Source organism: Callionymus lyra, chromosome 1 (assembly GCF_982586985.1).
Source record: "Callionymus lyra chromosome 1, fCalLyr1.hap1.1, whole genome shotgun sequence".
Classification (NCBI taxonomy): domain Eukaryota; kingdom Metazoa; phylum Chordata; class Actinopteri; order Syngnathiformes; family Callionymidae; genus Callionymus; species Callionymus lyra.
Genome location: NC_141818.1, coordinates 32326986 through 32344359, shown reverse-complemented (window position 1 = coordinate 32344359; position 17374 = coordinate 32326986). Strand labels below are relative to the sequence as shown.

Below are 17374 nucleotides of genomic sequence, written 5' to 3'. Positions count from 1 at the left end.
GTCGTGCAGGACTCTGGATCTGCCGCAGGCCCGCTCAGATGGACGAGCTCTTAATCCGGGAAATTAATTATCCTCATTTATCTGCTTCATCGCGCTGGTGTGTGTGTGTGTGTGTGTGTGTGTGTGTGAGATCCACTGCAGGGCAAACATGGAGCCGAGTCCTGATCCAGAATGTTCCACTGATTCTAGAACAAGAGGACATGTGGTGCGGCCCGGTTCTGGTCATTAAATAACGTCTCTGCACTGATGAAGAGATGAACATATGGATCATGTCAGAAGGCATTAAGACCTCTGACAGACACACACACACACACACACACACCCCCACACACACACACACACACACACACACACAGAAAGTTATTAGAGTGAACACTCATTGAAAACACACTGATGAGTGAACATGTGATGAAGTGATCGGTGAATACATTGATGAGAGTGAACTTGAGTAACACACACAGACTCACAACGCACAGAGTTCATGCGTTGGTTCAGGAGTCTCCACGGTTGCAGCTTCTTCTCCTTTGTTCCCCTCCTTTCTCTTCCCTCCATCTTCTCTGCAGCTGGTCGGCACTGTGTGACAGATCCCGGGGCCTGTGTGTGTGTGTGTGTGTGTGTAAGTGTTGTCCCACTTCAGCCAAGATTAGGGCGTTTGTGTCCTCGGGGAGATAAATGTTTAAAAAAAAAGAAAAATAAGCTATTTTAGCAGGACACTGATAAACACACAAACAGTGTGAAGATGGACGAATGCGATGATTGGTCAGATGAAAGAGTAGACGGCAAAAGACAGACAGATGAGTGTAACTATGGACCAGCAGTCGCTCCACGTCGTCTTAAACGTGTGAATGAAAAAAAGGAAAGTTACACTGAGCTTGTCGAAAATGCATGTGGAAAAATCGCTACATGCTAACAACTCTTTTAACCCAAATCAAGAAACCCTTCTGATGTATATCGAATCAGCGAACCCCCCCTTTTGCTCTTTGAAACCTCCCTGAATCCACCTGGAACTCCAGACCTTGATCAATTATTAGAGATTTTCTTCTCCTGTTTTGAAGCTTTTTTATTTAAAAAAAAAGAAGGCGATAGTTAAACTCCGCCTGTTGAAGGTCATACCTCGCCACTGTCTCACTGTGATTCACTGGGACCTGTTTTTTTTTGTTGGCATCATCTATTAATGTGTATGAACTTATATTTTAAAACACTGTTGAATGTGTCATCGTCACCACAGGAAGAACAGATGAAGCAGACGACAGCCGGACACGTAGAAAAATGTAACTTTACTTATTTACACATTGTACAGAGGTACTGAGTGACAAGGTATTTACATCACAACGGTATCTTAGAAACCCCTGAACTTCTACACGTGTGACAGGACCGGCGGAACCACACGCCTCCTGCCCACAGGAGCGGCTGGCGTTGTGCTGCGCCAGCAGTGACATCACAGTCGGGGTAAGGAACCACGGTGGAAGGTAGTGAAGGTGCACGAGAACCCCAGAAAAACAAAAGTACCTCCAGAAACACAAGTGTGTCACACACAAACTGGAACAGAAGGTTAGTGTGGTACTGAAAAGTTGTGAACAGACGGTATGAGTAACAGGTCAAAGGTGACGTGTGGGACGAGAGAAATGAAACAAACACACACTACAAAGCTGATACACACCTCATCTCTGTCTTATATAAATCTCCACAGTGCTAGAAAACACACACTGACACACTCCGGGGTGAAACACTCTCACAGTAGTGAGGGACGTGGGCGGAGGAATCGTACCACGCAGGCTGGCCCGGCATTATTCATGATTCAGCCGGCGACAACTCCAGGAAGAAAAGAATCCACAAATCTAAAACATGCCAGTCGAAGGTTAAAAGATTAAAATGCCAAGTTGTTATAAAGAAACACTTTCAAACCCAAGAAACCAAAACATCGAACTGAAACTGTACAGAAGAAGAATATTGCAACCTGATATTGTGCATAAAAGCAGCCAGCAGGGGTCGCTCCAAGGTGCTTCTTCAGGGTTATATATAGCGGGCTATACGTGGGCAGGGACGTGTCGGTGCGTCGGCTCCGTCAGCCTTTGCTGGGATTCTGAGGACGCTTGTATTCTTCTGTCACATATGTTTCCACCGAACTATCCGAGAAGGTGCGTCTCCTATAGTCTGGTCCTTCGGGGTCGTGTCACTCAAATCTTGTGTTCCTACCAAACATATGACAGAAAGTTGCACTAGTTCATTGGGTATTTCTGGTTGAGTAACTGTGGCGGCTCTCGCTAACAACAAGTCCGATTTGTTTAATGACTGGATATTGGTACCCCAATCGTCCCCCCTTAGGTACTCCTAACCAAAAACCTTGAGGTCAAGGTTTTCTATTTTGGCCACTAATGGATAAATGCGGTGACAAAATTATCAAGGGCTCTCTCCGGAAACACCTGACACTGCACAAGTCGCAGCCCATCTTGGCAGGTGAAGAGCTCAGCAGCTAATTCTCTGAGACATTAGCAAAGCCTTGATATGAAAAAAAAGAGCAGATTTTAGGCTCTTAGCTCTCTGACCGGGCGGCGTCCACACGACTGAGGTTTCGTAACTTGAGGTCCATGCTAGAAGGTGACAGGCCAGTTTGGAAGACCCATGTTCATGACAAAATCTGCTGTCATTGATTCATGGTTTTGCAACGTCTGAATTGTTTTAAAGACAATCAAATCTTTTCAGGAAATAATTATGTTTAAGTTTCCCTCACACTAAATATGATGTTTGCCTTAAAATCCAAGTTTTTGGCAACATGGTCGCAGCCGTAACCAGTTTTGAGTGTCAAGTTTCAGCTAAAATCAGTCGTAGCAAAACACCTAGGTTAAATAAAAGTAGAAAGTAATGAAACTTTGGCGTCTGTACTGGGGAGGACCGTCTTACCAGCTTTGGTCTGTCGTAGAATGTTAATTGGTCAACGACAGAAGCGTTGAGCGAGAGAGAGAGTTAAGAGTATGGAACGGTACAAATACTCACTCCCGACATCTACGGGGGGAACCAGGTGAAAAGCAACAGACTTTTGTGCTTGATTTTAACAGACTGAAATCTTTGATTATAAAAAAGCAAACACATGGAAGACGCTCTTGTTGTTGTTGTAAATCTCTGTTACCATAGAAACGTTTTCAATTAATCAAAATTTTAGTTTTTTTTGACAAACACCATCATTATAGTGTAAACACCAGAGACTTATGTGAACAGTAGATTTTATAAAGTGTTCACCCTTTCTGAAGTTGACTTATTCATGTATTAATATTGTTATTATTGAACATTTATTGATTTTAATCCCTCTTGTTTCCAAATGAAAACAAGTCGTGTGGAGCCGTACGAGCAAGAGGACGATGGAGGCAGAATTAGCCAGAGATGCTAACAAAAGGATTCGTTCCTGGCGTTGTACGCGATGACTTGAGAGCAGATGTCCATGGAGGTTTAGTAGAAAAGTGTTTTTGGTTCAACGACGCGTCGGGTGGTATAAAATCTACCAAGTGCACAATAGAGGCGTCCTCGTAGCATTGTTCACACACACTCTAAACTACTCAACTACTGCTTTATGTGTGTGTGCATATATGACCCTGTTGGGAGTGTGTGTAGCACAGGGCGGTAGGAAGCATGCAAGTGTGACCTGAAGCTAAAGAGGAAGCAACAAATGCTAAAGTTTACGTCTCTGGATATAGAAACACGAGAACACACTCTCTCATCCTGAGAGGCCGGCGGCCATTATCTCTCCTCATTTGGAATGTTCAATTAGCTGACATCAACAGTTACAAACAGTCTTTCCCTAAAAAAATGGACACAGTGTGTTTTTTTTTACAGCGACGGGATCCGTCTCCTGCCTCTCCATGAGACAATCGTCCGTCTCTTCGAGTTCAGCAGGAGTCGTATTGTTTTCCGGTGTGAGTGGGACAGGCTGGTGAGATGCCGAGGTTGTCGGAGAGATTTCTGCGCAGCGTCCTCTCCACCTGGACTGGGATCTGTCTTCTTCTGTCAATTTGTGCCTCGCTGCTCAGCGCTTGAGGCAAGAACACACACTAACACTTACACACTCTCTTTATCTTGTGTCGTGCCTCCAGGTGTTCCCCTGTGGCCTCAACCCTTCTTGGTATCACCATTAACCCCGTTGACTTCCTTTTCTCGTAGGCTACAGTCTTTGTGTTCCCTCATGTGCTTTGGTCCAGTAGCACACAAACACACATTACTAGTGAGAGTGTGTGTGTGAGAGTGTGTGTGTCTCTCTCAGACATCAGACTCAATGCTGGGCATTCTGCGGTAAAGCCGTGGACGGTTGCCGCCTGCACTGGAGGCCCGCGGCGCTGTCACGTAGCTCATGGGTTGCGAGGCGGCAGGAGGGACCATGTAGGCCACTATGGGGGGCTCCTGCTGAGGGTAGAATGCTTGCTGGTCAAGATGGCTGCCATGCTGGTTGATATGATGGCTGCCATGGTTACCGAGCGTCAGTGAGAGCGGATTCCGTTGCTTGTAGAGCTCGTGGGCAGAATTTCTCTGTGGCAGGCGAGCGACAGCCTGTGAGGCAGGTTCTCGCTGCACGGTGCCAGGGGCAGACTGGAGAAAAGGGTTGTGTGAGGGACGGTCTGGAAACAGACTTTTGGAGCGGCGGGGGAGCGGAAGAGGGGCGTCTAGGCTTTGGTGGTGTGAGGGCGACGGCGATGGCGGACTGCGACTGCTAAAGGGACGGTCTGAGCGCATTGTGAGGACGTTTGCGTAAGCCCCCTCGTCCAGTGTTAGTTCCCGGTCCCTTTCTCTGTCTGGCAGGCTAAGACCCCGAAGATGAGTGTGAGGCTGCCGTTCGGGAACGTCGTCCGGAAGCACGTTCTCGTACGAGTGCTGTCGACTAAGCTGGAGGTGCTGGGCCGACGTCGGCGTGGTGAGGGGAGACGGTGAAGTTGGCGAGGGCTCAAAGTGGCTCACCAGGCCGTCCCCCTCGCCCACTAGACCCAGCTCGCTTTGGGGAAGGTAGTGAGTGAACATGTCGCCACTGTGTGGATGCGTCTGGGAGAAGTGGGAGTGCAGATGGTCCTCACTGATGTCGTACAGATTCCCGAGGTGAGCGCAGGCGTCGCAGCGAGCCGGTGGCGAGCGCACCGTGTACAATCCAGAGAAGCCGCCAATCTTGGTTAGACAGGAGCGGCACTGCCCTGGCTTGACTCCCTGCGATCCGGATCCTGGAGCGTCGAAGGAACCTCCACTCTTGTCCTTGACACTGTAAAGAGAGGGTGAGTAGTGTCAATGTTGCAGTGTCCCCTGGAGGCGAATGTGTACCTTTTTTTTATTAGCAATAGGGCATAAGACAACCTGTTTAATAAAAAGTGGAATTTATACTTTTTCACCTGGATTACCAGAAAACAAGGCCAGCAGTGGAATAACTGACAAACAACTTTTGACTTCATCGTGTTTCACTGTGTTTGTGTTTCTCACTTCCACTGCTGCAGACAGACGATCGCGCTTGCAGCGTTGTCTAGAAGACACACCTGTGGTGCTGACGTTAACAACAAGAAACTCATAGTCCTGTAGGCTTGAACAAGGACTGTCCATGTGAGAAAAAAAACGACTTTGTTCACACTTTCATGACACAGAAGTTGAAAATACAAGATGAATGTGTCATGGACAGCAACAACTTTCTCCTGCAATCGTCAGGAACGATCACGGTGCATTCATGAGCTTTGTGAACCTCAACACAACAACAGTTTTTTCTTTACATATGGGACGTGGAAAGCTTCTTGATGATATTAAGTAAATAACAGCGCCTCTTACCGCTAGGGTCAAGGTAAAACTATAAAGGTTATTGTATAGATTTTCTTGAAAATAGAAAAAAACAGTGTCTTGTGAAACCTAAAAAAAGGGACGACAACAACAGAGCGGTGGTGTACCTGCTGTGGGTGTAGGTGCTGTACTTCTTGTCCTTGAGCGAGTGTAGGTCGGCCTCGGCGCTGTGGCTGTGGTGCAGCAGGCTGGCGCTCAGCTGCAGGACGGGACCGTCACACTGGAGCGCATAGTTGCTTTCTGGCGGGAACAGGTCAGGGGGGTAGCTGTGCTCGTCACTGCCTCCCTGACTGTCCCGCTGGTACAGAGGTGCAGACTGGAGACTCGCTTGGTCCGAGTCAATGGAGTAGATCTTGGATCCTCCGCTGCCTGGACCCCCGCCACCTCCACCTCCTCTTTTCCTCAGCTGATTTACAGCCTTGAATCCTCCCCTCATTGCCATGGAGTCAGAGTCCTTGTGCGATGGTGGGCGGCTGGAGCACTCGGAGAGGTCAGAATGTTGGGGGTCTTCAGGGATGTAGCGCTGGCTCTTCATCTGTGGGGGGCCGGAGGCAGGGGTCGGACTAGTTCCAGAACCAGGCGACACAGCCGGTGGCTGGGTCTTTATAGTTTCCACACTTTTCTTCCAGAGCGCTCGTGGCTTAGACGCTGCGAGGGCTGGACCGGGCACACGGCTTTTCCCGTTGTCGTTGGTGATTGAAAGCTGTGGCTTGTTGGGGCTGGTTGGGATTGGCGGACCTTTCTGCTGCACAGGAAACGGCGTGGCATTGTTCAGGAGGTTCTTGTGTCGCCCGGACAACGAAAAGAAGCCCTGTGGACCACTGGCGTTGCTATAGAGACCAGGAGCCTTTTGCGGCAGACTGTGGAGTGAGTTACCTAGGAGACAAGGAAGAAGCACCTCAGATACAATCGCCGCGATGGTTGAACAGGATTTATCTCTTTCCCCGGCTGGCTGACAACCAATCACACGCTTTGTCGATGTCGTTAAAACCCAGAGGTCACTTCAAGGTGAAGCCGTCTGAGAACACCGGATTATCAACAGATGATGTTGTCCGTTTAGACTGCAGTTTCCACCAGATCATTTAAAGTTTGATGGTTCGTTCGAAATTGCAGTTCAATTTAAAGATAAAGAACACAGATAATGTCAACGGATAAGCTTCCAAAAACAGAAAACTTTTTAAACTTTCAGTGTCTCTTTTGGCTTTATCAAATGAAAAGTTCCCTAAGTTAATTAGATCAATGTTTTAGATGGAAACGAGCCACAAATGACGTACCTTTCCCTGTCATCACGTCCATGATGCTGGGCTGAAGCAGGACGGTGTTGCGTTTCGGGGACGACAGGGCCATGGACTTGGCAGACTTGAGCAAGTGAAGCATGTTGGCCTGAGGACTGAAGTCCAGCTCGGGATTCTTCTTCTTCATGTCGATGTGGACCCCGTGAATGCAGCTCCAGATGCCCTGAAGGGGAAGACAATGGTTCGAACAAGTGTTACTACTTTTAAGTTTAAATCCACACTTTCAACTTGTTGAGCCCAAAGCCCACTGAGTGACCGAACCAACCCTGAATCGCACACACACATTTAAACGTATCTAAACAAACACACAGTCATACCCAAAAAACCATTCACACACACATAAACAAACATAACCAAACACAAATAAACAACTAGAGAACTAGAAAAGGAGAAGAACGATTAGGAGGGACTAGAGAAGGAAGAAGAGAAGGAAAAGCAGGAGGAGGAGGAAGTAGAAAAAGTGGAATTTGAAGAGAAGGAGAAGAAAGAGGTGGAGGAGTGTGTGCAGAGACAACAGAGGAGCTTACTGAGGAGCAGATGTTTCAAAGAAGCACTTATTTTTCTTGGAAGGTAAATTAGCCGAGCCCTCTGTTCACTCCTCGAGTGCCTTTACTCGAAGACTTTAACCTCATTTGGTTGTGTGAGGCGGTGAGTGAGATAATGACCACTTCTTTAGATGAGTCTCTCAGAGGCGCCGGTAAATTTAATTTAGGTGATGATGTCACTGGAGGAGCTCTGAGACTGAAGAGACGCTGTCAAGCCACTTAACCTGCAGCATGTTGATGGTGCATGCAGAGACAAGAGTACACACACACACACACGCACGCACGCACGCACGCACGCACGCACGCACGCACGCACGCACGCACACACGCACGCACGCACGCACGCACGCACACACACACACACACACACACACACACACACACACACACACACACCTACACAAACACACCAACAGACACACACACTAAAATACAGAACCACAGAAATGCACCAACAGAGACACACACAACTACAGAGCCACACAAACACAGCAAAATACACACACACACACACACAACTAAAGAACCACACAAACACACCAGCACACTACTACAGAACCACACAAACACAGCAAAACACACGCACACAACTACAGAACCACACTAACACACACACCTCTGCAGAACGACACAAACACACCAACAGACACACACACACAACTACAGAAACACCTAAACACACCAACACACATATACAGACCAACACAAACACAGCAACATACACATATAGAAAGTCACAAAAACAGCAACAAACAAACAGCTCGGCTGTCCCAGCCTCAGTGACATCATCAGTGCTGCATATTGGCCTGTTGAATGCTCGCTCCATTGCAAATACATCCTTTTCTCTGAATGATCTCCTCAAGAGAAAAGTTGGATTTTTTTTTTTTTTCAGAGACATGGCAGAGAGAGGAAGAGTTTATTAATCTTAATTAAATGTTTCTTGCTGGCTGCTGTTGTAGTGTACTTTTTTATCTTCTATTATTAAAATGGAATCTGCTCTTATTCTTGGAGACTTAAATCTTCATGTTGATGATGTCACATCTTGCTCTGCAAAATAACTTTTAACTTTGACAGAAGCCTTTAATTTGCAGCAACACATTTCTGAACCCACTCACCAAAAAGGCCACATTTTAGACTTAGTTTTTACTTTTGGCCTGGACATTTCTAATTTGTCTGTACATGATGACCATCTGAGTGATCATTCTCTTGTCTTCTTTTACCTGGACTTCTTCCCTGAACCTAAGCCCTTGAAAGTAAAGTAAGAGGCGTGTCATCTCAGCGATACTGCATTTTTTTCTGCTATGTTTGACCTTCTTTCCTTCAATGATTGCCTTAACGTCGACAATTCGATTCACTGTTTTACCCATAATTGTGTTGAGATACTGGATCAGTCCTTCCTAGAGGCTCTTTATGAAAGTGTTTGATGTAATTGGGCCCTGTGTTACCAATATGGTGAACCTCTCCCTTTCCTCAGGGTTTTTTTTGTCAATGCATTTAAACATGCCATTGTGGAGCCTTTAAAGCCAGGCTTATAAGTGACTGTCCTCAGTAATTTCAGGTCTATTTCTAAGCCCCCTTTTCTTGTCCAAGATCTTGGAGAAGGTGGTGTCTGAGCAGCTGTCTTTGTTCCTGGATCAGAGCGACATTCATGAGAAGTTTCAGTCTGGCTTCCGTAAACATCACTGTACGGAGACAGCCTTACTGAAAGTGTCCAGTGACATCATAATGTCAGTTGATCCAGGTAAATACACTGTTCTGGTTCTCTACGATCTGTCCTCAGCCTTTGACACAGTTGATCACCAGATCCTGCTGAGAAGACTGAGGGATGAAGTGGGACTGTCTGGGTCTGTATTACAGTGGTTCTCGTCATACCTTTCTGGGCGCTGTTTCAAATGAGGTCTGAATAAGCGGATCTGTTGTGTGGAGTCCCTCAAGGTTCTGTTTTGAGTCCTATTATTTTTGCTGTACTTGATTCCCCTGGGTAAAATCATTCAGAGATTTCCTAATGTTTCTCACCACATTTTTGTTGATGACGATCTGGAGCTTGTAATCCATGCGTTTGTGTCACCTTGTTTACACTATTGAAACAGTTTGTTTTTGTGCCTGAACAAGAAGGAGCTGTCTCAGCTGCAGTTAATACATAACATTGAAAAGCGAATTCTGACCTGCTCTAGTAGAAGAACTCACATTTCCACGGTTACCGGCTGCCAGTTTCTTTCAGAATCAATTTTAAAATTCTGGCTCTTACTTTCAGAGCTATTTATGGTCAAGCTCCTCCTTACATCAGTGATCTGATCCAGTCTTACACCCCATCTCGGGCTCTGAGGTCTGTGGATCAGAATCTACTGCACACAGTTCAGGACCAGAGGAAAGAAATCCTTCCAGGCTGTTGCTCCTAAGCTTTGGAACAATCTTCCTCTCCCTCTGTGCATGATGGATCTACTGACTCCTTCAAGAAACATCTTAAGACATTTTTATTTGTGCTTTTCCCTGATTTTCTGGGACTCTTGTGTTTGTCTTATTTCTCTTGGCCTTTTAAAGTATTTATTTAAACTGTGTATTGTTTTTAATTGTTAAAGCGCTTTGTGACCCTGGTCTAGATAGAGGCTTTACAAATAACTTTTACTTACTTACTTATCTGCAAGAGGCGCCAGTTGTTCTTCTACAAGGGGCACCAAGACCTTATCTATGACTGGCACCACAGGTTCTTCTTCAAGCGGAACCAGGGCCTTATCTGCGAGTGGCACCACATCACCAAAATGTTCTTCTAAAACAGCACCAGGGCCTTATCTGTGACTGGCACCACATGTTCTTCTATATCTACGAGTGGCACCACATTTTTTTCTTCCATCGGCACCAGAGCCTTATCTAGGAGTGGCACCACGTGTTCTTCTACAAGTAGCTCCAAGGCCTTATCTAAGAGTGGCACCACATGTTCTTCAAATGGCACCATGGCCTTATATACGAGTGGCACCACATGTTCTTCTACAAGCAGCACCTCTAAGTCTTCTACAAGCGGCACCAGGGCCTTATATACGAGTGGCACCACATGTTCTTCTACAAGTGGCACCAGGGCCTCATCTACGAGCAGCATCACATCTTCATCCAAGCCTGGGACCACATGCTCTTCCAGGCGGCACGATGGCCTCATCTACTACGATATGATCGACACCACATGCTCTTCTTCTAACGGCACAAGGGCTTTTTCAAAGATTAGCACCACATGCATTTCAACAAGCGGCATCAGGGCTTTAACTACGGCTGACACCACATGCACTTCTTCAAAAAGCACAAGGGCCTTTATCAAAGATCGACACCACATGCTCTTCTTCAAGTGGCACAGGGGCCTAATCCTGGACTGGCACCTAATGCTTATCCATTATCGCCACCAAATGCTCTTTACAACCAGTGCTGAATCCTCATCTACGATTGATCGACAGCATGTGCTAATCTAGGCGGGCACCACATGCCCGTCTACAATGTAACAAGACCAAATGCACATCTACACCCTCCAGCGGTGATCTGTCCCCCTCTACAGTGAGACGGATGAAGACATGAACATCCTAAACCAGATGCACTTTTTCCGTCACTTGTTTAGACAGTTTGCATTCCCGAGCGAAGATTAGGCAAATCAGGCAGATGAAGGATTAAAAATTAACTGCTTTGTTTGAGTTTAGCGGCATAAATAACTGCAAGAGAGGCGGCAGGACGAGCCTCCCTTCAAACAATCTCCTCGCTCCTTCTCTCCAGCACTTTTAAGACGCTTCCAGAGAATTTGTAAATTAAGTTTTGTTTCTGCAGCTAATTATCTGTGTGTGTGTGTTTGTGTGTGTGTGTGTGTGTCTGTGTAGCCCACATGCTCTCTCTCATCTCATTCCCTCTCTCGAGCTGCCTGCATCTGAGATTTAAATCACATTACACTAAATTTCCATCCACAGGGTTGAAACCGCATCAATGTTTCGTTGCGCTGCCACAGTGCCGGCCTGTGGGGGGCGCTGGCAGCACAGGATTCTCACCCTGCTGATGGTGAAGAGCAAGCCCGGCCTCCCCGTGCACACGCCGGTGAAGCAGTAGCGGAGCCGCCAGTAGAAGAGGTGCTCGGAGATGAAGGTGAGGATGGACAGGCCCATGGCGGTGGCCAGCATGTAGAAGACGCCGGCCATGTTGTCGATGTCCAGCTGGCTGGACATCACCTCGTTCTTCTCGTTGTGGCAGATGCCGGTCAGCCACTGGGCCTCCAGCTCCTCCATCTCCCCTGCAGGGCGGAAGAAGTCAAAATCCTGTTTCATGAGTTTATTCCGCAGCTGAACAGAAGAAACGGAACAAAACAACTCAGATTCAGGAGACATTACCGAGCCAAAGTAAGGATGACAACTTTGACTCGCGCTCTAATCCAGGTCACGGACAGATGATTTGCATCTGACAGCACACATCATGTCAGGAACCCAAATAGACTGGCCAGGCGAAAGGGGAACGGGATTAGAAGTGTGGTGTCGGAGGAAAGAGGGGGAATGGGAATAAGAAAAGAAGAGGGGGAAAAAAGGATGGAATTGAATTAGAGGAGGATGAGAGGAAGGAATGAAGAAGGGATGATAAAAACGACAGAACTAGGGAGCAGATAATACGGGGGTGCTCAAATGGGATGAGAGGGTAGAGGTGAGGAGGCGTGAAGACTGAAGTGGAAGAGAGGATGAGGAAGGGAAGGAAAGGAAGCTGGAGTGAAAAAGGAGATTGCAAAAAGAAGGCAGGGAGGAAAAAATGAGGAAAAAGGGGGGAAAGAGTTAAGGAGATATAGAGGTGTGCGGAGCAGGAGTAGAGAAGGAGGAGGAGGCGTGAAGCGCCTGTAATGGGGAGGATTGTGATGGATTGATAAAAAAAGGAGGTGTGTGTGTGTCTAAATGTGTGTGTGTTTGTGTTATACCCTCAATAAAACAACTGGGGTGTGAAGTGTGCCGCTTTAGTGCGTTCAGCATTTGGATTTGTTATACTCCAACCTTCTACGCACACACACACCAACAACGCAACAAGGTCACGCAGACTCGTCACGTAGACCTCACCGTCTCCAATGATGCCCAGGATAGCCAGGTCCACCAGGCGCTTCCAGTAGGAGCCCTTCTGCAGCGCAATGCCGTAGCCAGTGGTGGCGAAGATGTAGCCACTGCCGATGGTCACCAACTTGCAGCCGTCGTCTCTTCCCGCCATGTAGTTGAGCACCGCCGCGTCGTAGATGAACGCGTCCAGCTTCCTGCAGAGGAGAGGAGCATGACACCCGGTGGTTTCACGCCCTCGACCCGCAGACCCTCAAATTACGGTTTGAGGGCTTCACCCGCGTCAACAGGGTCAGCGGGTGTTGAGTTAACGTGTTAAGTGTGATGACGCGCTGGACAAGTTTGAAGAGCGTAAACTGGATTGGCTTTGACAAGAGCGCCCCCTGATTCTCCGTCACTCACAGATGAAACAAACTGTCACTGAGGACATACAGAACGGATCAACACGGCTCCGTCCTCGTTCAGAAGAGAGAGAAGAACAAACACAGACAGATGCAGTAATGGGACGCAGGATCCCTAGGTCTCAACAGAGAACCGGTCCGCCTGTGCGGTTGCTAGGAGGAATCGTACCCAGTCTTGAGGCTGACCAGCGCGTCATGGACCCCCGTCTGGTGGTACTTGGTCATGTACTGGTGCATGTCCGGGTAGTTCTTGCGGATGTTGCGCTCGGTGCTGCCGTTGGGGACCGTCCCGAAACGGAAGGGAGGCGAGTAGGAGTACGGACTCTGGAACTGGAGGAGCAAGACGGGAGGGGTTAGAGAAGAGACGATCACCACTTCATCCATCCGGGTCTGGTGCTTTCATGACCCGCCCTCATCAGGAGAAGGTCCACATTACCAGGATGAGGATCAGAACTGCCAGAGACCATCTGAGAGAAACTTCCTTGTCTAGGTTTTTGTAAGGGAGGATGAGACAAAAGGAGGAGAATGAAGATGGACGAGTGAAGTCCTCAGTAAACATCAGTGAAACTCCAGCCGAGCGCAAGACGTAGTTCTGCTGACACAGCACACTCACATTTGATCTTGTGTGTGTGCTGTGTTTCTTTGTGTGTGTGTGTGTTTGTCTGTGTGGTTCTGTGCGAGTGTTTCTATGTGTGTGTTCGCCTGTGCGAGTGTATTTGTCTGTTTTTTGTTTTTCTGTGTGTGTGATTGTTGGTCTCTTTATGTTTTTCTTTGTTTGTTTGTCTAAGCATGTGTTTTTCTAAATGTGTTGTTTTTTTATTGTCTTTCTGTGTGTGTTTGCATGTTTGTGTGTTTGTCTTTGTGAGATTTTACAGGTGCTGGTCTGTGTGTGTGTGTGTGAATGTTCGTTAATGTGTAAAAACACTAATTTTGGATTTGGATTCTAAATCTGATCATTTTTTCCTTTTATGTAGTTGGATAATTTCAACGTTTGTCTTTAAGGTCCATATTGAATTGTTTCTAATCGATCATCTTCAGACTTTGTAACTGACATTTTCAAACATTTTTAATTAACTTTAAGCTCTTAACTTCTCTTAATTTCCTTGAGATAATCCAGTTTTGTTCCTGATTCAACTGCGTAGATAATAACTTTATTTTAATTTACATTTGGATTGTGTGTTAATCTTGACTGTAATCTGACATTGATATCTAGTCATAATCTGGACATTCCACTTAATCACCTTCTTGTCGGACAGTCCCGTGACCTGGTCCACAAACTCCTCCTGGATCATGAAGGCCGCCAGATTAGCAGTGTAGGAGGCCAGGAAGATGACGGCGAAGAAGGCCCAAACAGACACGATGAACTTGCTGGTGGTTCCTTTGGGATTCTGGACCGGTACAGAGTTGTTGAAGACCAAACCCCAGAGCAGCCAGATGGCTTTTCCGATGGTGAAAGAAGGTCCGTGAGGGTCTGCGGGGCAGGAGAGCGTCAGGACCGGAACACTACAAACACCGGCCTGGGGCGGCGGTACCTTTGCCCTGGGCCAAGTTGCGGTTGAAGCCCAGCGGACTCACGAACTCGAAGAGGAAGACGGCGATGGCGGTGACGATGAGCAGCATCACGAACATCATCACCCACACGGAGGCGCTGAAGGGCTCTGAGGGAGCAACAGCATGTTAACAAGTGCTGGTAAACAATGAATGTGTTCAGTAAACAACCATTTCCCAAATGATTCCTCGAAGAAGAAACAATGAACTTTAAAAATGAGCTGAGAGTGAGAAGGGAGGGGCGAGAGAGAGAGAGAGAGGAAGAGAGGGTGATGGAGGAGGAAAAACGAAACACGGATGAAAAAGGGAGGGGATGAGACGGAGGGGAGACAGAGGGTGAGAGAGAGGGAGAGTGGGGGAGAACATTTCCATATTTCCCATTATTCCCTGGGATGAGAGTTTGAGAGGGAGACGCCAGAGGGGGAGATAGGGGAGAAGGGGGAAGAATAAAAGTGTGATGTTCCCCGCTGAGTGTGTGATCTTTCCATGTGTGTGTATGTGTGTGAGTCTACATGTGTTTTGTGTAGTAGCAGCAGGAATGTATGAGTGAAGCGAGAGATTGTGCGCTGAGGTGACTCTAATACGAGTTTGAGAGAAACTGAACCATCACTGATACCCAGAAAAACACAGACTCACACAGACACACAAGAGCACGCGCACACGCACACAAAGACACACCGAAACACACACATGCACACAAATAGATTTACAATGACACATACTCACAGACGCAAATAAATACAAAAGAAAACACGCAGCGAAACATGCAAATTAATGCACAGACATAAATAAATAAATCATAAATAAAATAAATATGGACACACACAAAAACAAAGAAACACACAGACAAATGTAGAAACACGTACACACAAACAATTTAATAAATAAACAAAATAAATAAATAAACAAAATAAATATACACACACATCTGAACACACAAACATGCAGACAGACGCCTAAATATACACAGACTCACAACTCCACACAACATATACACACACATACACATATATAGAGACACACACACCTAGCCACACACAGATGTACACATAAACACAGACAGACATACAGACACAGACATACACAGATACACACAGGTATAGGGACAAACAAATACACACAGACACACACACACAGTCAGATATACAGACACATACACAGAGATATACAGAAACATATACATTAACAAATAAAAACACACACAAACACACACACACAGATAAACAGACAAACAAACTCAGTTATACCCACACACAAACACAGATGTACAGACACAAATACAAACACACACAAAGATACACCGAAACACACACATGCACACAAATAAATTTACAATGACACTCACAGACGCACAAATAAATACAAAAAACAAACACTCAGCGAAACATGCAAATTAATGCACAGACATAAATAAATAAATCATAAATAAAATAAATATGGACACACACAAAAACAAAGAAACACACACAGAATAATGTAGAAACACGTACACACAAACAATTTAATAAATAAACAAAAGAAATATACACACACATCTGAACACACAAACGCAGACAAACGCAAACAAACGCCAAAATATACACAGACTCACACCTCCACAAGACATATACACACACAGATATAGAGACACACACACCTAGCCACACACAGATGTACACATAAACACAGACAGACATACAGACACAGACATACACAGATACACACAGGTATAGGGACAAACAAATACACACACACACAGATATACAGACACATACACAGAGATATACAGAAACATATACTGTACATTAACAAATAAAAACACACACACACACACACACACACACACACACACACACACACACACACACACACACACACACACACACACACACACACACACACACACACACACACACACACACACACACAGATAAACAGACAAACACACTCAGTTATACCCACACACAAACACAGATGTACAGACACAAATACAAATACAAACACACACACACACACACACACACAGACAAACATAAAGACAAAAACACACAGAGACAAATATAGACCACAAAGACACACAGAAACACACACACGGCACAACACGTCCTGCGGCGCCCTCTCCCTCGCTCCGATGACAATGCAGCACATTAAGTCTCGCACTGGTCGGGGGCAGTTTATCGACTTTGCGGAAGGAAGGAAAACACGCTTCACTTCCTGGTGGAAATATTCATGTGGCCATAGGATGTCGGGGAACCGCTCGTGTGTGTTTAAACCATCCGTCAGGAGGGGCCGTGTGTCGGCGGACCACCACGTTCCCACCTCTGACCTCCCCCGTGACCCGACCCCCCGTGACTTGTGATCAGACACGTCTGGTTACCCAGGAAGGCGGACGGCGAGACGGTCCCGTTGCTACGCGACACCATCACACTGATGCCCGTTTCCACAAAGGGCACAGAGAAGTCGATGACCTCCGACCTCTCCTCGTTGATGGTCAGCGATCCGACAGCCATGGCAGCTTTCTTGTACACCACCTAGTGGCAGAGAGAAGAAGGTCAGCCGCAGAAACCTTCTGGTTTGAGGAGCTCTCGAGTCCCGGCCTGACTCGGTCTCGACCGGACCCCTCGCTCGTCTCAAAAAAAACAAAAGACTCGTGGATTTTGAAAAATCTTCGGCACACAAACTCGCCCGGAGACGCGGCGCCGTGTGTCGCCCCGCATCTTCGTCAGGCTAATTACAACTTTATATCAACGTCGCTTCATCACTTC

At 46.6% G+C, this 17374-nt stretch overlaps 1 protein-coding gene across 1 annotated transcript in view; it reads right to left on the bottom strand.

Annotated features, from left to right (window-relative positions):
* Positions 1 to 1262: 1262 nt before the first annotated feature.
* The window catches only part of LOC148089055 (glutamate receptor ionotropic, NMDA 2A-like), a 77598-nt gene continuing 61486 nt past the window's right edge, over positions 1263 to 17374 (bottom strand). The window contains exons 12-20 of the mRNA XM_087802520.1: positions 16987 to 17140; positions 14615 to 14740; positions 14324 to 14553; positions 13252 to 13412; positions 12686 to 12878; positions 11650 to 11883; positions 7068 to 7251; positions 5901 to 6669; positions 1263 to 5233 (exon numbers count right to left, since the gene is read on the bottom strand). Coding sequence (XP_087658646.1) covers positions 4249 to 5233; positions 5901 to 6669; positions 7068 to 7251; positions 11650 to 11883; positions 12686 to 12878; positions 13252 to 13412; positions 14324 to 14553; positions 14615 to 14740; positions 16987 to 17140 — 3036 coding nt within the window. The 3' untranslated portion in view covers positions 1263 to 4248. The remainder of the gene's footprint in view (positions 5234 to 5900; positions 6670 to 7067; positions 7252 to 11649; positions 11884 to 12685; positions 12879 to 13251; positions 13413 to 14323; positions 14554 to 14614; positions 14741 to 16986; positions 17141 to 17374) is intronic.